The sequence below is a fragment of the Anser cygnoides genome, chromosome 7 (genome assembly GCF_040182565.1).
Source record: "Anser cygnoides isolate HZ-2024a breed goose chromosome 7, Taihu_goose_T2T_genome, whole genome shotgun sequence".
NCBI lineage: Eukaryota > Metazoa > Chordata > Aves > Anseriformes > Anatidae > Anser > Anser cygnoides.
The window spans coordinates 12,667,757-12,690,925 of record NC_089879.1 but is presented as its reverse complement, the minus strand read 5'-3'; the positions used below and the strand labels follow the sequence as shown (position 1 = coordinate 12,690,925).

At 39.1% G+C, this 23,169-nt stretch overlaps 1 protein-coding gene across 4 annotated transcripts in view; it reads left to right on the top strand.

The window, feature by feature from the left end:
• The window catches only part of CFAP58 (cilia and flagella associated protein 58), a 116,386-nt gene that overhangs the window by 25,794 nt on the left and 67,423 nt on the right, over positions 1-23,169 (top strand). For 2 of the 4 annotated variants that reach the window (XR_010832796.1, XM_048060374.2), the window contains exons 12-15: positions 2,760-2,900; positions 3,278-3,501; positions 5,532-5,643; positions 7,989-8,093. Coding sequence is in view for 3 of the 4 variants with exons in the window: in XM_048060374.2 (XP_047916331.2) it covers positions 2,760-2,900; positions 3,278-3,501; positions 5,532-5,643; positions 7,989-8,093 (582 nt within the window). In the remaining variant the exon portion in view is untranslated. Of the gene's footprint in view, positions 1-2,759; positions 2,901-3,277; positions 3,502-5,531; positions 5,644-7,988; positions 8,094-9,734; positions 10,625-15,153; positions 15,226-23,169 lie in introns of those variants that run through there. The other 2 variants (XM_067000510.1, XM_067000509.1) reach the window with 2 other exon arrangements.

Below are 23,169 nucleotides of genomic sequence, written 5' to 3'. Positions count from 1 at the left end.
ACCGCAAACAAACAACACCCCCCAAAACTCAGCTGTCCTCCACCACTTTCCACAATGTTTTCTTTTGGCAGTTTATTGCTGTGCTACAATGATTCCTTAGGTTTTCAGACCCTCTCAGCACATTATATTTATGACAAGATGCCAATAGAACTTTGTAAAAAAGTGATAAATTTATGTTCTTGTACCTGATCTGTCTCAGAGTTGTTCTAACAGTGATAGAGAAGTCAAATAGTATCTCATTTTCTATGTTCAGCTTTCTGCTTTAACTAGTCGCCAGTTCTGTCTCATCACCTCAGAATTGTCTGCTGTCCATGTGACAAACACAATTGCTACATGGTTTACCCACTCAATTATTCACTAGCAAGTCTATGGGCTGACATCACATTAGTGAATAGCTTCAGGGCATTGTGGTCTTCTACCTGCATGTCTCTGCTGAATACTGATGCATAGGAGAATTCAAAGAGGGCTCTGACTGACACAGGCACAAAAGAACCCAATTATTTGTGTAGCAAGCCAGCTTCAATTTGTGCTGTTTGTACTGATGTGAAGGAAGCAAGCTGTTCCCCAGAAATCAGTTTAAAGAATGCACTAAAGCATGGAGTAGTGAGATTCACAGGAACAAAATTATACAGACATTGGACTTACGCTTAGCTCAGCTGTCATAGAGGTCTTAAAAATGTGTAATCATGGTAAATGAAACGTGGGACACCTGATCCAAGCTCCCTTAAGGCCTATACAATGCCATCTTTTGGTTTCAGTTGGCATTCCTACAGGCTTGCAGATCAGACTGTTTTGGCAAAACATACAAGTGTTGACAAATATGTATCTGAAAGCTGTAAGAAGTATGGCCCTCCAGGTTTGAGCTGGTGGATGCTAATGTATAGTTTTTACATGATCACGCTTGTCTTTTTTTAATAATTTTCTAGAAATCTGAACGTGAAACTTTTTAATTACAGTTATTATTATTTTTTCAGCATTCTTTGTCCAGCCCCAGTTACACCTTTTCTAAAATCTGTATTTTCCTCCCACGTCTAGAACAAATACAAAACCCTGTTCACTTACTGTAGTGTTTCAGAACCTAAACAGGAATTTAGTTTGAATTTGGTTTGAGATGTTGGCACAGGTCCCATATAAATTCATCTTTCTTGCTGACTGTTCTTCATTTTTTGCAGACTCTCTGAACCGACCTCAAATGAGTTGTGCTCATTTACAGCAGTTTCAGAACTGACACTTTTTCTGCTTGTACTTTGTTTATTCATTTCTTTTTCCTTTAACTAATGTGCACAGACCCTGATACTGTAGTCTTCAGCATATTTAATCTCAGTGAAAGTCCTATTAGTTTGTGGGGCCTGTGTGTGGCTTAAAGTATTTATGTTCTTTACTGTGCAAGGTAGTTCAGATTTATTTTAGCTTTGTGCATTCCAGTGAGGAGATTTGTTTATATGAATTGTTTGCTGCTAACATCTACTGCCACTCCTTGTTTACAACTCATATTTTTTGTGACATAAGGAGAACATAGAATGTTGATATATTAAAAAAATATTATCTAGCAGTGTGAAATGCATGAGCAGTTTTACATTTGTAGACAGCTTTTGCACACTCTTGATTGCATTTCAATATGAAGTGGCTTGCATTTTTGTTTGGTTGATGGATTCTGATGAACATCCAACACTAAGCAAGAGAGATGTGAGTGTTGCACATATGGGAAAATGAGAATTTTATTAAAGAAAATAAGAATTGAACAAGCTATTTTGTTATGACGATGGAACTGTTGTTTCTGTCTTAAATCAATGTTTTTGCAGGTGCAGCCTTCATCACAGCCTCATTCTTTCAGCGTTCAATGATGTTCTTTCTGAAAAGGCAGCTTGAACGTCATCATTATGAGGGTCAGAGCTGTGGCAAAGTCTTTTAGTGAAGGCTTGAAAGTTTTCAGATCTCTGAAAAGGGTCTGTAGTCAGCTGGTTCCAACTTTGGTATATGTAATTGCCTAGTAATCCTAGAAATTTCTAATAAACTAAGAAGACCTTATTACTTTTTCTCTACGTACATGTCTCGAATTACAGAGTTCATGATAGTAGGATATTGGTTAATTTCCAGTATTTATGTTAGTACGCAGCCACCGTAAAAATGCTTTACTTCTCTTTTGCTTAGGGGAGCCCTTCTTCTTCCCAGTATTTCTCATCTACACTTCCACTAAAAAATGCTAATGCTCTTTAATTTTGCTTTTCCATGCCCGATTGCCATCTTCTGCACCATTTCTGTTATTCCAGTCTGAAGCCTGTCCCAGGTAGATGCTGATTTGTATTAGATAATATAGATAAATGCCCTTTCTAGCAGGGTGAGCTATCCTTTCTTATATCCCAGCCTTGCTTTGAAGTTATGTCTGCTAGGTTTTCATAACTGAATAACAATTCAGTTGGAAAAAAAAAATCTTCAAATATTACCTATTTAAAAACAAACAAACAAAAAACAATTAAATGAAGTTCCTCTGAATTACAACTTGAACCATTATTATAGATAAAAATTCTTCTAAATATCTGTTGTGTATAACAATATTAAAATACTGTTTACAGCTTTTCTTTACAGGTCTTCATGCTTGCTTGTCTCGGTGATTTATTCTCAAAAACTAACAAAATATGTACCTCTCAGGAAATGAAATGAATGTATGAGATTCTATTCAAATACTAACTCTTAATCTCAGATATATAATGGAAAGTTGTTACTAAGCACAGTTTACCTATATTCTTTGACTCCACCAGGCTGAACTTCTTAAGATGAAAAAACAGGCTCTGGAGACCAAGCACTTTATAGAAAATCAGGAGGCAGAAGAGAGAAAACTCCTAAAAATTATTGCTGAGGCTGATGCTGAGAGGCTGAAGCAGAAGAAGGAATATGAGCGGGTAGGAATCTCGCATTTGGCTTTTCAAACACACTTCGTTCTGTTCCCTTAGTTGTCCAATGCATTTTTTAAGATCAAGATCCTCAGCTACTGTAAAAGCGGTACTACTAAAGCTTTATAGTGCCACTGAAATAAAAATGTTAAGATACAGAAATGAGTGTAGTTTACATCATACTACATTAATACATTGTAGTTTACATTATTCAGGAGTCTGAACCCTTATTGCAGAAGCTACTAGGCTTTGCTATTGTTTTTTTCACTAATAACAGTGAAACCTCTTAATGCAAGTGATTTTTGCTGATGAAAATGTAGTCACAGTGCTTTAGGATTGTACTGAGGAACTTTAATTGAGATTATTGCTTTGCTCTGAGTCCTTAGGTTATCAACGAGAGAGATATCCTAGGGTCCCAGCTTGTTCGGCGCAATGATGAGGTGGCTCTGCTCTATGAGAAGATCAAAATCCAGCAGTCCATCTTAAACAAGGGTGAGGCCCAATACCGACAGAGAATGGAAGACATCCGGCTTCTCAAGCTAGAGATCAAAAAACTTCGGCGTGAGAAAGGAATACTTGGCAAAAGTGTGGCTAATGTGGAGGAGCTCAGGTAGAAAAACTGGTTGAATACATTTCCATAGTGACTGCATTCATGATTCTGTGTTTGAGACAGAAAATCTCTTTTATGTATGGCAAAGATTTGTTTCAACAAACATTATACCTTGGAGAACGGGATTATTTGGTTTGACCTCAAACACAGTGGGTTAAATTCACAAAGCGACTAATCAGTGATGAAGAAAATTAAAGCATAAGATGGAGGAAAGGAGGAAAAAAGACGTCTTTCCCAAAGCTGAAATAGCTTCCACATTTCACCTTGTATTGTGAATTACTGCCTACAGAATAAACTTGACAGACAGCAGCAGAAAAGGTGTTCATAGTTCAGTGAGCTACTTAGTGGTACCTAGGGCCCAAATTAGTGGAACTGCTTTTTATTAGGCAATCCACAGTGGATGGGGAACACTTGACATATTTATAACAAACCCCTACACATATTCAGAGCTCTTTCCTCCCAGATTTATATGTAGACTTGCTCTGAGAGAAAGATTTAGTTAAATTTTCATTGAAGGTTGTGTTTCTTTAAAACAGAAGTTTAATAGCCCCAGTCTGATTTATCTCCCCCTACTCTGGCTTAATGCTTCCCTTCCTTTTTTAACCCTCCCAAACTTGAGGTGTATTCTTTGCTGTCAGGAAACTATTATGATTTTTCTATAGAATTGGTCATGGTTTGTAAGGAGAGAGAGCTATGTTTTCAGCAGATAACTATTATACTATTCTATGTAGCTATCACAGTTTTGGGTGAGATCTTTAGCTTAACTATATCAGTGTAACTCCGTGGCTTTTACTGGAGCAAATTAACTTCAGTCTGTGGTTAGTCCCATTGACTCCAGTTTAATTATGCCAGTTTGATTTGGTGTAAGATAAAAAAAAGAAGTGGGCACAAAACACTAACAACTGCAGTTTCCATTGACTTTCTGCAGACAGGGATAGGATTTGAATTTGCTGCCCAAATGCATTCAGCTGAAAGCCTATTACTGTATTGAAACTCCGTAAAGGTATTGAAGTATAGTGCAATGCATGCTGTGATGGTTGGATCAGTTCTTGGATGGAGAGGTGGATCAATCACATATTTTAATGAAGTCCAAAATTATCATGAAAACTGCCTGTTGAAAGAGTCCATTTATCACTTGTGCTGCTAATTAGCTTCCTTGATTTGCCAATTGGAGATTTTTTTTTTTTCCTTTTCAATAACCTTGTCCAACCCCACAGTTTAAAAAAAAAGGCCTTTTTCTGTCTAGTGAGCTACATTCAGCACTGATGTTGGCAGGGAAATACTCAGTGAAGGAGTAGACACATGGTGATCCTCCATTCCCTTTCTCCTTGAGGAATCACAGGATACACCCACCAAAGTCATAAGGGTTGGTCCCTTGCAGAATGTGCCTTGGTTTTCCTGCTCCTTCACTCCCTGACCCCACCATGGGGACCTTAGTTGTCAAAGCATCTTTGGAGTGCTCAATTAATTTTATATTCAGCAGCAAATCACCTCTGGATTCCCTTGACAAGAGGTAGAAAGAAAGAAATCAAACTTGGGTTCTCTAAAGAACAGTGTCCATCATAGTTAGGCCATACATTATGCTTTATTTACTGGATTGTGTGAGCCATGTAGTTTTAAAACCTTCTTTCAAATACCAGCTGTCAGATTCAGTACAGAGGTAACTGGGTATGACACCATAACTGTGATTTGTAGGTTACTCTAGATGAATTATGAATTAACTGCCATTCTAGCCTTAATGTACACGAAAAAAATTGGGCAATGAGATCCAGTAGGCTGTGAACTAGATTTCCCAGGAACTGATGAAAAGTCCCTTTTTTGAGTCATTCTTACTAACGTGAATGAAGTGGTCTACCTGTGTTATCCTTTGGGACCACCTGTATGATGTTATTGGTGTTAATCACAAGAGTCACTTTGCCAGTACTGTAGTGCATGGAAGAACGGTTTGTTAATGTTCATATTAATACCTTAGGCACATTGTTTGGGTCTTGGTGTGATTTTTTGTTTGTTTGTTTTATCCTGATCTTAAGACAGGAGGTTCATCACATGCGGAAGGAGCTATTAAGAGAACAAACTCGGTGCAAAGTTCTGGAAGAAGAACTGGAGAATCCCTTGAATGTTCACAGATGGAGAAAATTAGAGGTGATGTCTCAGCATCAAGTTCCCAAAGCCCGTATTTCCGAATCAGTGACACAGCACAAAGCCTATTTACTTTACTGTTATGCAAATTATGTGGAAGGGCAGGCAGACTGAAATTTCCATAGTACCAATGGAACAGTTAACTGCTGAATGGTTTCCTTGCACAATGCAATCAGTGTTATTTTTGTGTCATTTTCTCAATGAAAAATTGCAGAGGGATTTGTAAAGAGCCAGTAAAATGCTAAAGGGAATAAGAATGCATAAGGTGAATTTACAAGGAGGTGATTCGTTAACATGGATGAAGTGAAAGAGGATGATAGGGGAAAGGTATAATCCTACTCTCACCAGTTAGGTAGATTTATGTGGGTAGAAAGGCAGGATTAGAAGGGATCATAGAACAGGTGGACTGGGAACAGACAGACATGAAGTCAGAAGGTAAATCATGTCTGTGAAAAAAGGAAAAGGCCTCAACATAAACAGTGGTGGGGTTTCATAGATAGCCATTCTGGGTAATGTCAGGTCAGCTGTTATGTAAACAGCAAATCTAAATTTTCACACTATTTGAACCTGCCAAATGAAGGGGAAAAATAATAAATCTGTCAAGCATAGACCAAATATATGATCATCAGTTGGCGTTACTTCATATTTTCAAAGTCAGAGCCAGCTGAGATTTCTCTGTTGCATGGATCTCTGATCTGATGCCAGCCTGGGTTGCTTAGCTGCTCTAATAACGAGTGGTAACATGCTAGTCCCTACAGAAACAGCTGAATATTTTGGCTGTGTTTACTAGTGTAATAGTTAATTTCTGTTCTTTCCATGCTGAGCTTAAAACTGAACAGTGTGATTAGCTTTTCACATAGAAGGGAGATAAAATGCAGGATGTTAAAGACATCTAGGTACAGTGTCTAGTAGCTCCATATAACAAAGGAAAGTCAGGCCAGTGGAAACATCTGGTGATGGAAGAAAGAATGTATGAAGAAACTGATAATAGGAAATGTCGTCTTCCCATTCTAGGTCACTGGTTTGTATTTGGAACACAGAAAGGCCACCAGATGGCCAAGTCCATATGAAATAATCCTGATGGGGTTTTGGTTCAATTCCTAATAAACAAACACCCTCACATCACTACAATTGTCACAAATTGGCACCATGGTCAAATTGGTCAGCGCTACAGAAGAATCAACAACCGAGTGGGCCATGGGGACTGAGCTGCTTTTTAGCCTGGTTTCTCAGGAAATGTTGTGGGGTTGTGAGTGCTCCATGCATATCTGTGTGTGTCCCAGTTACACTTGAATTGATTAGTCAATTTAGATAAAATCTGACAAAGGATAAAGAGTCATGAGATATCAAGCTCCTTATAAATTCAAGCAAAGATGCAGAGAGTGGATAATTATCGGAGCCTTTACTATAGCATGTTTAATCATTATGGTCCACCAGAGAAACCACATGAAAAAGGGAGGACCATGTGGGAGAGATGTGTTGTGGATCCCCGAAGTGGGTAAAAGCTTCAGTCAGAATTTGCTCTTCAATAGACAGTAAAGGATCCGATAAGAAGATACAGGGAGATGGAAAAGTAAGCTTTGCTAGCTGCTCCCCACAGAATTGTTTTCTCCTTAGAGGTTCCTCCAGATGCAATCTGTGACAAAAGAATGAAAATGGAAGAAGGATAGAGAGACGTATGCTTGCTCCGTGTCTTTACAGGCTCTGTAGACAGAAGACAGCAGTGTACTGCTACAATCTGTTACCTTTTTAAGCGCTTAATTCCGCTGAAGAATGAGATGCCACAAATGCGGATGCCTTAAAGCCTCATAGTAGTTTGTCAATATACCCCCATAATTTATTCTTCTTAACTTTTCACCCTAGTTTCAAAAGACTATATTGCAGTTATTTTTTCTTCTGTTCAACAGAAAAGTCTCCTTCTCCTAAAATCCCACTTTGAAGTTTTTAAAACAGTGGAAAGTATTTGTACTGCTCTATTTATTTTAGGGGTCAGTTTCAGCTTTTGCTAAAAACCTAAACTAACCTCTTTCTTCCCTGCTACATGGTTCTGCCAATCCATTGTTTTGGGTGTTAAGTTTTGAAGGACACCTGTGTATGTTGGTTGTTTTTAGAAGGATTCATGAGGTTAATGCTGTTAAACATGAAGTTTTCAAGAGGCAGAGAGTCCAGGTTCAGGACTCCTTGAATACATGCCCTTAAAAACAAAAAATACAGTCCCTCATTCCCCTCTGAAACTCATTTTATATTTGTCACTTTTGGACACTTAAATATTGGGGTTTTAATTTTCGAGAGAGAAACACTAACTTGTTATAATGTATAATTTTTGATACTGCTTTGCTCTCATCTAGGCCAGTGACCCAAGTACCTATGAGCTGATCCAGAAAATACAGAGGCTACAGAAACAGCTTATCAGCAAGACGGGCGAAGTGATAGAGAAAGAATTGCTCCTGCAGGTACTGCAACATACATAGATTGTTGTATCTCGTTAACATATTTACTTAGCCTGCATTATCTGCCTGCTCAGATGTGTTTCCAGAATGTTACTTATATGCATGGCTTTGAATTTCTTTTGCATGCCCCTTAAATATCTTTAGATGGCAGCACTGACTCACTGAAAGAGAAGGAATAGCATCTCATTAGTTAATTTTTATGTTCTGGTTACTGATACCTGGATAATGCTGGAAAATAAAATTAAAGGTTTGCTTTAGTTTATTCATGTCATACATTAGTCTTCAAGTCAGCGTTATATTTTTCTGAAAGGCTTTTTTGTCCTTTTAACCATGTCTGTTATGACCAGGACATGTGAAGGAAGTTTGTTGTTTAGCAGAAGGAATCCTGCAGAGTTTGTGTGGTTTAGAATCATAGAATCATTTAGATTGGAAAAACACCAATAGGATTATCAAGTCGAACTATTGAGTAACACTGCTAAGTCCTCCACTAAAACACGTCCCTAAGTGCCACATCCACACGTCTCTTAAGTATCTCCAGGGATGGCAACTCTAACAACCTAAACCTCCCCTGACACAACTTGAGGCCATTTCCTCGCATTCCATCACTTGTCACCTGAGAAAAGAGACCGACACCAACCTCACTGCAACCTTCTTTCGGGTAGTTGTAGAGAGCAATAAGGTCTCCCCTCAGCCTCCTCTTCTCCAGACTAAACAACCTCAGTTGCATCGTCCGCTCCTCATATGCCTTGTTTTCTAGTCCCTTTTCCAGCTTCATTGCTCTTCTCTGGAAGAGAACATATTTAGGTATGTTCTTCTCTGGGCCATGTTTGACTTTGTGTTGAACTTGCCAAAACATAATCAAATGTAATAAAAAAGGACTGTCTTTGGGCTTCAGCTGTAGATGTCAGGCTGGGAAATTTGTCTCCTGTCTGGCAGCTTTAGGCATAGCTATATTTTGCCAGCTGTACGTATGATTTGAACATCTTGGTTTTAAATACCCTAACAGTCTCGATGCCTATATTGGGCATCACTCACTGGCTAGTAGAATGTAACCTGAAGGTCCTTCTGTCTTGAGAAGCTCAGCAGATGTTATCAAGACAGGGTTTGGCCTCCCTCTTTTTCCACTGTTTTGCAGGAAAAATAGATCTGCGATTTCATTTTAAGGTAGTGTATGGTGTATTGTTATGCCTTTGCTTGAAAAATGTAATCTTTATTATCTAGTGCTGAAATGGTGTCAGTAAGATAGTTTGTTAGCTTAAACAAAATGGAGCAAAAATAGCTTCAAATTTGCTGTGCTGTACCCATACACAAACTCAAATCTTTCTGTGAGATTTTTATGTACTCTGTTGCTTATCCTGCCTTATCCTTAGTGTGCTCCCATTTAGCTATTATCCCTAGTTAAAAGTAAAAAACTGAGGTATGGAGTTACTAAGTTGTCTGCCCAAGCAAATGTTTGAAGTAATAGGCATTTGAGTCTATGTTACTATAGCAGCCACTGGCAAAATGTTTCCATTTATGCAGCAGTCCCTTCTACAGCAACTCTGCTTTTTATTATTTTCCTAGATTTAAGTCAGAGTTTGGCTATATGCTATTTAAGTATCATATCTAGAATTGTTAATGAGATCCTTTGTGTCCTTAATTCAGGCATCAATTTCCTGTGCAAGAATGCTGAAATGGTCTGCTTCCATGAGACTGATGGCAAAGAAAAGGCCAAAAACACCACGCTCCAAGTTATGATTGGGTGTTCACCATAAACATTTCTTAGTTCTTTTCTGGTCTGCCACAGTGTTTTTGAATCTAATACTAAGACTGAAATAGAGATCCTTCATAGCAGGGGGTGGATGAGGAGAGGTAACCAGAGATGGAGGACATTCCCCAGCAAATTTCCTCAAAGGGCTGTATGTCCTACTTAATAGGTCCGTAGTGCAGGGCTCTGAAGTTGAGTGTACTGCCTGAGCTTCTTCTGCTAAGTGGCTGGATAACCTCGGACAAGTCATTTTATTACTCTTTGAACTGCTTTTCCTATATACAAGTGACATAATCTAATGACCACAGCACTGGAACTGTAATGTTTGTGGGCCAAATCTTTGCATCAAAATGAAATAGAATTTCTATTATTAGTCTTTCCAGGTAGTCAGCTCAGTTCGGTTCAGTCTCTTCTTACATGCAGCAGTGGAAGAATTGCTGAAGGATTGACCTGTTCCTAGTTAATATACTTCTCCCTGTATTCAGAGTCAGAGACTGTAGGAGCTTAGGGATACAAATTTAGGAGGTTGTCTTTGCTTGCATAAGTCATACCTCCTCTCTCCCAGTCATCCTCATCCACATTTTGCCCTGTACAAGGGCATAGCCATTACGTGTATCTGCTTTAAAATGATCTCGATCTCCTGTTTGCTATCTCTAACAGTTTTGAGGTGTGTGCAGCCATCATGCTGGCAAATAGGATATTTGTTGTAGGTGAAGCTTGTGAGCGTCTCTGTCTTTGATTTCTGCATGTGCATATTGTGAAACTTAAATTCCCTTACATCAAAGTGTAGTAATAAAATGGTGTGGGAAAAGCTATGTGGACTGGATATTTAATGTTAAAGACACCTTTGGAATCTAGAAATAACCACGTCTGCAAATGGCTGAGCCCAGTGTCAGCAACCTGCAGTTTGATTTGTAGGGTATTCACCTTGCCGCATCCTCATGCAGAGCCATGATGTTTGTATAAGAAAAAATAATTCCATTTGTATTGTATGCACTATACCTCTGTCTTCTGACTGTTCCTTTTTTTTTTTTTCATAAATAAAAGCAGGTTTATACAGCGAACAATCTCTTAGGATGAGCTGGAAATAAGAATGGAAATTTTTGTTAAGGAAGGTTCACAGTATATGGAATCATATAGAAAAAATATCTACTTATCTTACCTGCTCCTGATACGTATTTGATCATATCCTTTTTAGTTAGCTTTTTCAGTATTTGCCACCTGCTAGTTCTTTTTAAAATGATGTAGCTGTAAAATCATGCTACAATCCATACTATGTGATTAAAAGAATGATTTGCTGCATTTCAGTCAGGAAATTTTGATTGCTGACAGTACTCTAGTCCAGGAAGAAGCCAGCTTGACTCTAAAATCCCATAAAAATATCTTTCTTAACCTTTCATCAGACATTTACTGAGAGAGATTGACTATGCAGCACGATAAATGTTTATTTTAGAATGACTTTTCCAAGTTGAACACTTTAATAAAAGTGTAGAAATATATCCCATGTTTTAGAAATTATTAATTTAATTAGCTTTTAACCTATCAGCTCTTATACATCAAATAAGGGCGGACATCCTGAGACTTCGCAGAGTAGATGCAAAGCAGTTGGTTATACTTTCTCCATTATCTCAGGGTATTACCACAGCTGTGAGCTGCTGTGCAGATGAAAAATGCTGTCTTAAAAATCAGATCCAAAACTGAGGTCTTAAATACTTACGGCCAATAAATATCCAGCGGCATTTTTGCCAAACATCGGAAACACTACTTCAGGGTTAGCCAGCTTCCATGTTTGAGTCATTACCTTCCACCTGAATTTGTGCAGTTAAAAGGTACAGCATTTTTTGATTCTTTTCTAAACCAATGAATAATACTGCAGTGCTTCGTGGAGAAATATGTTGCGTGTTAACCCAGGGATTTCAGTGATGGGTGAAGGTCTTTATGAACGCATGTGGTATGAGCAAAATGTGCTGTGTAGCCATAAGGTATAATTATTAATAAACAGAAGGGCTCTGTTGACAAATGCTGAACACACACACACACACAAACAAACAAAAAAGATACTCACCCACATTATATGTGGGGTAAGTCCCCTATGTGACTGAAGCACAGCTGCATAATGAACAGGGATGTGTGGTAAACACACAATGTACACAGTGTATCCATATTACCTCGCTATGATTATGATTAATGTGGTTTTAGAAAATGATCCCATTGCAAGTGAATTATGCATTGCTTTATTTGTTTCACATTTAGTTCTTTCTCTTCAGAGTGAACTCCTCTAATTTGATTTTATGTCTGACTGAGTGGAATTTTATTCAGCTGCATGTCTCAGAATGGATAACAGTGGGAAGATTCGCATTATATGTCAGCTACCTCAGTTGTCAGTCATCTCAGAAGATTGGTCATAAATGTAAAAGAGACATGTGCAACCAATATTATTTGTGGAGGAAGGAGGGAAAGAAGATGGCTGTACATACTCTAGTGATACATATAAAATCCTGCCACCTGTGTTTCATTAAAGCCTGTAGTACTGACAGTATTGTTCTTATATATATATGTTAATCATTGTCGTTTTAAGCTGTCTTAAGTTGTCAACAATCAAGGATCAGGACTGAATAGTTAGGGTGTGATGCTTCCAGGCCATTAGCATCTTGAGATCATAGTTTCAAAGAGCGCAAGGGCAAAAGGCATGATTAGCTCATGTATCTGACTCAGATTACAGCCAGATAACACCCACATGCCCTTGTACTGAGCCAAAATGTTAGCCAAGTTCCAAAGCCTCCAAAGAGCTGATGGTCCCACTGACACAGAGTGGGAGGTGCAGAGGGGGCACCGCTGTCTCCAGTATAAATCAGCAGTTTCATTTCAGGTATTGTAACATACAGGGAAGAGAGAGCACAGAGATATTCTCTGTGACCTTGGGCAGGTTACTGAGCTTTTGCATGCCTCACCTCAAGTAAAATAAAACGGGAATAAAATAATTTCTGTGCTTGTAGTGGTGTGTGAATGAATATATTAAAGACATGACTCAACTCGGTAGTAACAATAGCTAGCTAAACACTCAAAATAGGCAGATGTTTTATTTCCTTTGTGCTAACTTGGTAGTAGACCTGTTGTATCCAATTTGAGGTGCTTGTTGCTATAGTGTCTGAACAGATACATAACCATCTTTTCTCAGGGCTGGTACTGTAGTGTCATAAAGAAATATGTGTTAGAACAGTGTGGTGCCATGTAAGTTTACGCAGGCTGGCACCTGCTGGAGTCAAAGAAGTTTTCTTCCAGCTAAAGGAGGAGCTCTAGGATTTGCTTCCATGTATTTGTCATAAAAAACTTTTCTGCCCATTTATTATATAAAATACTGTTTTTTCAATCTTAGATCATTTTTTTTTCTCAGCCCAGCTCACAAAACCCTCTTGAAAAAAAAAGAAGTCCTCTTGAAAATCATTTCTTTCCCTAGCTTGGCAGTTTCATAAAGCATGCTTCTGCTAGGTTCTTCATTGGACTCCTAGTGCTTCGTGTAGCTTTCTTTATACAGCATGTAACGCAGCAAAGTGTGCTCAAATGCTGAGTAAGAGATTTTCTCATCAGACAGCCTGCTAGGGAAAATGGGAAAATACGCTCCTATTACCTGCCTTTATTTTAGTGTTCTGAAGGCCCAGTTCAGTTTTATTTTAGGTATTATCTGTACATCTTCAAAATGGCTGAGATTTACTTTCCCCTCTCAAAATTGGCGTTATATATACTTTTGTTGCTGAGTAGAGGTTCTGCTTGGATTTGAGAACATAACCTACCCATATGTTGTTACATGTGGGGTAGATTGTCTGAGTTGAGGATTTTTTGGGCAGAAATGTCTATTTTCTTAAAAATAACTGCAATCCACTTCAGGAAACTAATGACTGTGGAATCCCAAAGAGTCTCTTTTGACCTGCCCATTACTGTTCCTCTGTCATCGTTCCTTTAGAGAGATTTTAGCGGAGGTAGTTTGGGAGAGTGCTTTGTATGCACTGGAACTTAAAGGTGAACTGCAAAATCCAGTGCCAAAACACAATCCTTTCTTTACTACTCCTTTATCATTCGTATATAAAGTCAGCCTTTTGAAGGGATTTTTCCATGTAAAAATGACAAGGGAAATTTTCTTTTTGGCTTTTTGTATTTTACTAGGACTTGGCTCTTTTCTATTTCCTGGAGGATTTGAATTCCTCTGGAAGCACAGGATTAACACCCTATCTTGAGGCTGAAGCTAGCAGTTCTCTCAGCCCTCAATTAAAGTGTTGAGTATTTCTGATTTAGCTTGTACCAACTCTCAAATCACGGAAGACTTTCTTGCTAGTGCAGTTGCATCTAATTGCATGGCTAGCAGCTGGCATAGCCACGTCAGCACAGAGAAGTCACACCGCTAACTGAGAAAAGTAAGCTGGCAAAACTTTTAACCAATGATCAGATAGTCCCTAACATTTAAAAGTGTCCTTTCCTTATTAAAAAAAAAATAAAAATCTAAGGGGCATTATGTATCTTCAGGAAGAGGAGAGTGTAGTACCTCGTTGAATGTAGCTTTTAATTGTACAATATGATTTTCAGTTGGTGGCCAGAATTTCAAGGGACTTATACAGGAATGTAGAAATGAGAAATACAGCATGGATTCTGGCCCAAGATTTACTTTTTGGCTTTCAGCTGGGTATGAATCAAAGAGAAAAAAATAAATAAATTACGTCTGCAGCGCTGTGCACTGACAAGTAGGAATTAAACACTGGGGTGTCAAAGGCCTTGATTTAGAAACTGGACTCTGAAGAGAATCTGTTCTTTTTTCAAATGAAAAATAAAGTATTCTCATGAACTCTGGCTATAACCTTGTTCTAGCTAGTGACCAGCAACAAATATCTAATTATTAGTACAATATTTTGAGCACAACAGTCTACAGTGTTAGCGCCTTCAAATTAACTTCAGTCCAGTGCCTTGAATCTGGTTTGAAGTGGAGTGACCAAGGCAGTGTGAGATGACATGTGGAGGTACTTCGTGTGTCAAGTCGCTCTTCAGGACTATATTTTTATGTTCTTTCCTTGTGCCATCCTTTTATTTTCCTTTTGTTGTACTTGAAACATTCATTGATGAACTAGAGTTTTGACTGGGGATTTTAACTTTGTCTATAAGGGGAAATATTTCATGTTTTAGTGTTGGTGTTATCTTGGAGGATTAAGTGTCTTTCAGTGATTCTGATGGTGATTTTTCTATAGAACTAGAATTTGTTTAGTGCTTTTTACTTTGCCACTGGTACTCTTTTTCCATTTATTTATTTGTTTGCTTTCTTGTTTGCCCTAGATGCTGATTGTGTATCCAGCAGGGTTCAGTGAACCATTCACACTGAGCAAATTGTAGGATCACTGTGTTAATTCTCTGTGCAACATACCTGGGTTCATACGCAATCCTGTAATGATGTAATAAACAATCACAATTTGTTAACAGGACAGATAACAGGGTCACCTGTGTGAAAGTCTCTTAAGGGTCTGTATATCTACCTGACAGTTTCGTGTAAGCCTTAAGAATGAAAAAGGGATTTGAGGGGTATTCAGTTCTTGTGTTAGCTCTCCTCAGAAGGCGGTCGATTTCTATTTCTGAATATTTTGAATATAGTCCTTGGCACATTAGTTTATTTTAGCCCTTCTAATCTCAGTCCATCTAGAATTAGAAGATGTTCTATGCTATACAAACTTACAGCATGACAAACTGCTCTTCAAAACATACTGACATTTACGTTCTTTCCCTCCTCCTACATACGTTGCAATTCAGATGGAGGAGAATAAAGTCTTCCCAGGGAAATTTTTTGTTGTTGTTGTTTAGGGTCTGTTGTTTAAAGAGGACTTTTGAAAACAAGGCAGCAAATGTGATAATCACTTTAACAGCATCAGGTGAAGATAATCAGCTGCTCTGTACAGTAAGAAAACATTTTTCCAATAAATCTGCTAGTGCAAGCGTATCTGGCACTGGAAATGGGAAGCAAAGCAGATTTCGTAGCACTCAAGACAATTTTGGTGAAGAATTACCTTAGTGGAAGAGTTTAACTCTTATTGAATCTGTGTGGCACAGCATTGCCCTCACAAACAAAACAGATTTCCCATGATAAAGGGTTTTGGACAGAAACAAGGTGCAAATTTAATTGAGAAATTAGAAGAAAAGGGGTCAAAATAATAACTTCTGGGTATCTGTGCCATTTTAGCTGCTCTCATGGTGTTTTATCAGTAAATATTTCAGATGCTATTTACAAAGATGAGGATGTTGCAGGTGGAGTAAAAATCTCTTAGGGTTTATTGGTGGGGAATGGATATGAATATGTAATGTCTTTTTAAAGGTTTTTAGGAGAATTGATATATTTACTTGAATTTGAGTTCAGAAAGAGAGCTTTAGTGGGTCATCAAACGCCATCCCTCCACACCACACAAGATTGATTTAATTGCACAAATACCATCCTTGATAGATGAATGTCAAGTATAGATTTGTTTCCTGCATTTTAATACATGTACTGCCAGTCCATGAATTTTAGCATACATGGGAGAGATTGTTGGCTTGAAGTATGCAGTGCTTTGTGGTTGTGCTCTTTTTTTTTCCTCACGCTTTTAACCTGACGTTGTAATCTAGACCTGGTGTTTCTGACAAGCAAACAGCAGATATATTGGATTACCTGGCATGGTGATTTTGGGATCATGGGAGGCTGAATTTCATTTCTGTGATCTTCCAGGAGTTTTAGTGAGCTTTGACAGTTTGTGTAGTCACTCTTTGTGTCCAGACCCTCTTGTAGAATAAGAGGATCACTGCCCTATCTGGATGCAGTACTACAGCACGAGTACATTAAATATTGAACAGCATTCAGATAATGAAATGAGGAGGCCATGTAAACACCATGAGGTAGAAAACATCGCTATTATCTGTAATCTGCATCAGAAAAGCAAAAACAGTGATCACAAAATTATTTTCTTCAAATATCTTGCATTTGGTTTGCACCTAGAAGTCCGAAGCATGGACATCCTGTGTCATCAAACGAATTTGTAAAATGATCTATTCCTAAAGTTCTGACTCAGACAGAATTGCCATTAGCTTCAATAATAGTTCACTAGAGTAAATCTTGAGTAAAAAGTTCAGGAATTGTTCCAGTAAATGACAAATAACCTAAAACAAACTTGTTTACTCCACATTCCCGTATTCAGCATGTATCTGGGAAGGAAATAAATCTGCTGTGCACCTCAGGGTAAAGTGTGTTAATCAAACAGTTATCTTGTTAAGGGAAAGTAAATGACTCGCTGTGCTGACTGAATACATTGCTATGCACGGAGTTAGCAGTGCTGTTAGCAAGCCGATACTGTTAGCCATCCAGAATCTGCCAAACAAGTAAAAATACTAGAAGAGTGCAACAGCAGTGCAGCAATACATTCGCAAGTCCATATTATATATTGTGGCCCAGAGCCAGCTGCAAATCTTTATTTTTCAGATGTGCCCTTTGGCAGGCGTTCTTCCATTGAGGCAAGCGTGTTCTGCGCCTCCCTCGGCAGCAGGATATGGACAATATGCAGCATCCCATTCAGTGATGGATTATTATTTTGTATGATATTCACACATGCACACAAAAAAGACACTCAACAGGGACAGACAAGGTTTTATTAATTTATTTCAGATCACTTATTTTCATTCTTACAGGAGTGTGAATGGTAGTGTTGGGAAAATAAGCAGGATGATGCAGCAGCCCTAAGGTGGTTTGGGGGCAAGTAGCAGCAGGCAGGCAGAGTCACTTAAAAAAAATTATTTTTTTTTTAAAAGTAGCTTAACAGGGGAGAGATGGGGACATGGGTGTAGAAAGAACTCTGTTTCTCCATTCTTACGACCCATGCACAGGGAGACTCTCTGCCAGCTGGGGCTGCTTCACTCTGCCAGCTGATCCACATCCTCTGGACTCCAAGCTCAAGTCTTCCTATGCCTGTCTTAGCTATAACCTTAAACAGGGGATGGCATACATTGGCACAGCAGTTGTCTTTACATGAACATTGGGATTCTCTCTGTCTTTCACCCTCCATTAGTCCTGTTTCTCTGAATTTTAAAAACAGACGGGGAGCTGAAAAAGATCTCTTCAAAGTATACAAGTGGTCAGCTCTAATTACAGTGAGACTGAAGGAAGCCATATATTAAAACATTCATGATTTCAGAATTGCCATGTGTATTTCTTAGATGTACTGTTATCTCTTATTAGGTTCCAGAGTGTAACAGGAGACCAATCTTTCTTCCCTGAGGTCCTTGGCATACGTAGGGAGCCGCTGCTATCCTGTCAGAAAGATGTATGTAGGCTTTGCTGCCTTGTTAGGCGGGTATTTGTAGGTTTAAGTGGTGGCTTGACTTTGAGGCAGCTGCTCGGAGGCAGCCGTTCTAGAACACCAAAGGACTTGAAGCTAAGTGCTCTCATCTTTCAGGGAAGTCTAAGGATCTAAGTCAAGCAGGCGATTAAAGAGATGTAGGTGCCTAACTTACAGATAGGTATTTGCAGAAGCAGGTCGTCAGTTTCTCTGATCACCCTTTGAGGTCATTTGTTAGATCAGTCAGAAGTGAGAGCAGGAGCTGGGTCTGCTGGGAATCCCCTTCCCAACCCTCCACCTGCAGGAACAGCTAATCATTAGCAGCACAGCCTTGATAATTCTTTTTTGATAAGCCTGTTATTTTTAAAATCAAATTGGCTATTGAGTTGTTAAAATACATGTTGTTACACTGACATTAAAATACAGAGTTTTTAAGTCAGATGGTATACATTGGCAGAAGAGGCTCTTTTGGCTCTGTATGTAATAATTATTAGCCAGTAAAATATTTCCGTTTGCCTTGTAGCAAAATATTCATTTAGAATATTTAGATTCCTTGTTGATAAGATTTATATCAACCTCTGAGTCTCCCTCAGGACGCTTTAAGACAAACCTCTACTAGAATGTGAAGCAAAGGTTTGTTTAGTGCTCTCTTCAGCCCATCTGTCAAGCTGCAGGCACTGGGGATGTTGCTGGAAAATTCACATCAATCCGTGCTGTGTCACCAGTAATTCTCGGCCTCGAGGAACAGCTCACCACGTCGCTCTCCTTTTGTGTGTGTACAAGTGCATGTGTGTTCCTGTGCACACATACAGAAGAAGAGCAGATAATGAATTAATCATCTTCTGCAGTGTAAAGGATAAACGCTGAGTTTAAATGAGCTACTCTGATTAATGATTTTATAAACTCTGGTGTAAGGCCAATAGTAAAAAGGGAATTGCTGCTATTATTTCTGCAAGAGGCATCCATACCATTTTCTCCTTCTGAAAGCTTATTATCCTTGCGTGTCAGAGTTCACAAGTCTTGAAAGGAGAGGAGGATATATAACATATTTGTTTGTCCACTGAAAAAAAACAAACAAACCTGCTTTCCCACACACTTCCTAGGAGAGATGCAATAGTACCAGTACCTAGCAATAACAATAAAAATAATAATAAGTTGCAATTGCGCTTTAGCTGGAAATGTTTGTACTTAGTTGTTCCTGGAAAATGGTAATAATGTAGTATTCAGCTCTTATTGTCGTAAAAAAAAAAAAAAAAAAAGAGTCAGGGGTGAAGACCTAAAAAGATGCTCCAAGGTATTTTTTCTCTCTCATTAAGTTGTTTTGAAAATGCCAGTCAGTTTGGCACAGTTCCTGTGCCAAAGGAAACAGATTTGCTCTCGAGAAGCATTATTATCAACTGGAGGGATAAGTCATCTCAGACAGGTTTAATTTAACTCTGTCTAGTGCGGCGCAAATTTCACCAAAGGCAGGGAAATGATCCCAGCCTTTCCTTTGGTGGCAGCACTTTAACAAGAAAACCCCAAGCACCTCATACAGTATTAGTGTTGCCGCTCTGTGAAGGGACTTCATTGTCCTGTTCCAAACCCGAATTAATTTACTCAATAAAACCCTCACGTTGGACAGTTAAAGGAGAGTGTGGATGATGAAAACACAAGCTCTTCTGGGGAACTGCTAGCGTGCAGAGGTGTTTGCTGATGGATGCGGAATAGACAAGAAAGAGCAGGAGCTTTTGAAAAGTGTTTATTGAGAAAGTTTTTAACTGCACATTTCTCACAGCGCTGGAGGCAACTTTCTCCTGTTGTTACAAAATTCGTGAAGGTTACCATATGCTAATTTGTTCTATGCCTCATAAAACTCTTCAGCGTAGATGTCCTGAACCAACAGCTACTGTATTAGGTACATGCATACACACAAATAAGTGTGCAGCTTATAAAGATAAAAGAACTATGACCGGATGTGTGTGTTTATCGGTGTATTTAATCCAGAGTCCGGGGGCCTGTTTAACACTTCTGGATAGGGATCACAGCCCCTTAAGGGTCCTCTGCTGCTTCGTGGTGTCCTAAACAAAATGGCTCTGGAGCTGAGCACAGCTCTGCTGTTGTGGTTGTAATGCCGATAAACAACCCCCCCCCAGCGCGATGACTGACCTGTTTTCCTCAGCAAAGCTGTGAGGAACTGTAGTGTGCTTACACAGTTACTGTGTTGCTTTCTCCACCTTACTAATTAAGATTTTAGATAGGTTGCCACCATACACAAAACTGCACGTTTTTGCTCTGCATCTTTATCTTGCTATTTTATTTGTTTTCTTCTTCAGCTGAAGGCTGCCAAGCTTTAGGTACTGGAGACAGGAGCTAACACAAATGAAATTTACTGTGATGCAAAGGATTTGGGACTTTTGTGGTTTTGTTTATTTTTTATTTTTTAAATAATTTGTGTGATAGAAAGCTTTTGATGAGTAATATGATTTTTATGGGCCTGGTGGAGAAGGCTGTTGGTGTGCAGCATGCCAGATGAATTTGCTGAATTATCTGCTTGGGAAGACAAGCTGGTGAAAATGAGAACGCTGGGGCTTCGTGACCTATTTCTGCTGTGAATACATCTTCATTAAACGTAGGGTCATCCATCGTCTGTGGCTCAGAATGATACCCTGGGCTAACTAACAAGAAGGGTCATTTCAGGAGTTTCCTAGTGTCTTGCTGAGGGAGGAAATGACATAAAATGGAGTCTCATTTTTTTTAGAGCTAATACCTGGTGCATTGGTCTATCCCAGTATTGCCGACTGCTTCCCACTCCTTGTTGAAGCAGTGAAATGTCTCGGTGTCACTTCGGGAATGTCTGATGGGGCTGACGGACCCTGTGGCATGGAACAGCACTGGGCTGTGCTGGTCAGCAGAAATAGCTGCTTTTGAAGCAGGATTGTGCTTGCAAAAGTGATTCTTCCTGCTGCAGACCGAACCAATTTGTGACCACAGTCCCGAAGAATCAATTGAAATTTGCCAAACACCAGCCAGTCTCCTGCAGAAGAATACTACCTTTTTCTCAGTCCTCTGTAGAGAAAGCAGGCCAGGAGAACTGTGCATTCTGGCTGACACAGCAACTAGTTAAATTTAGGGGAAAGCAGCAGCTCTGCCTCCCCCCCAAGAATTACTGTATTGGAGACTTAGAGATGCAGAAACATATTGTCATGGCCTAGCCTAAAGGCAGATCTGGGGGCTCCTCAGAGCTCCCCTGGAAAACAAATCTGAGACAGAAAAGGCTGTTCTAAAAATAATGTGGAGTTTTATTTACACAGCTTATTCAGCAGGTATTCACAGAGGTGCTGAAATTCTCTTTGGAATGCCTGAAATTTGACTGTAACCCTTAATCTGAGACTCCCGGTGTGCCCTTCGTACACAAAATGAATGTGCCCTCGTCTCTCCACCAGAGGCTTGGTGTTGTTTGTGTCATAAACCAGTGAAGCTGGTTGAAATTAAGGGCTCAGTCCAACAGCCAAGCACCTGCTGAATTCAATGGGAATTTTGCCATAGGAAGGATCACATAAAGAGCTTTGGTGCTGGCCTAAATCTCATTTAACAAAATGTACCTTGCTCTTTCCAGTGAAGGATGAAAAGCACGAATCTGGGGTTACGGAAAGATCTGGTGGATCTTCCTTCACCTCAAAGTGTGTTTGTCACCTTAAGTACTTTTCATCTCAAGGACACGTAACCCTGGCATGACGTATGTTGTTGGTGCAGCCTGGCGTGAGGACGGAGGGGAACGTGAGGGGAGGCAGTCTGGGACAATCCAAAGAAGTGTATCTTACACAGACTGTAATGGATTGATTTATTTCTGCATAATGAGTGCAGGATTTCAGGTAGCTTTTGCTCCAGCTTCATTTGCACAGCCACCAACAGAAATAAATGGAGGTTACTGACTTCTACTTTGGACAAAATGTGGTCTTGTTTTTGAATTACTGCATTACTGCCACCCCACTCATCTTCACTGCTGACTTAAGGTTTTCTTGGAGAGAACCATTGGGCTCTCTCTGAGACTTTAAGGAACACACACGCATTTTTTTTTGTTTCCAAAAGGCAACATAGGTCTATCTTCTGGGGGTATTAATTCACACACTATAACTGATATCTTCTGGGGGTATTAATTCGCACACTATAACTGAAAGCTGTTTTGAATACATCCCACTTACACTGGACAACCCTGCAGGTCTTTCTGCATATCCTATGCTATACCTGATATTTGGGTATTTTTAAGCTATCTGCATGTAACACAAAATGCACAGATTGTCTGTCTTTCCAATATAGCTAGAATATTATTGAAGCCAAAATTTTAAATTACTTTGTGCTTTTTCTTTTCTGTGGGCATTCTGCTTTCTTACATGTGGAGATAAAAGTACCCGCTTTGAGGAATACATTTGGGTGGTAGTATCACACATACTTTGTAACTGATACTTTGTATGCTGATATACTCTGGTGGTTACCATTTTAAAATTAATTTGAATTAATTGATTTTTGTCTGCATCCTGGGATAAAATGACAAAGTATAGAAATGCCAACCTGTGCATGCAAACTTTTGCTGATGAGGAAAGGAAGCACCCAGGATTTTCTTTCAATGTTTGGCTGACATATGGTGCTTCTGACACGGTAGCAAATTAATTGACTAGATGTAAAAGAGATGGACAGTTCTTAGCAAGGAAGGACAGGATATGCGTTATGAGACAGCTGGTTCTGCCTCTGTTGGATTATGGAGACAATATACATCGGAAAGCTAACGAGTCTCTGTTGCATAAGATAGATTCTCCTTATAATAGAATTGCACACTTTGTCTCTAAATGGGGTTATTATACACACCATTGCACAATGTTTGAAGAGCTTGGTTGGCCCTTGCAGAGGGTTAGGAGAGAAATAAATTGGAAAACAATTGCACATAAGACCTTCAATCCATCAACTGCTCCATATTTATCCAAATTACCGTTACACTGTTCCAAAATACAAATCTGTGATACAT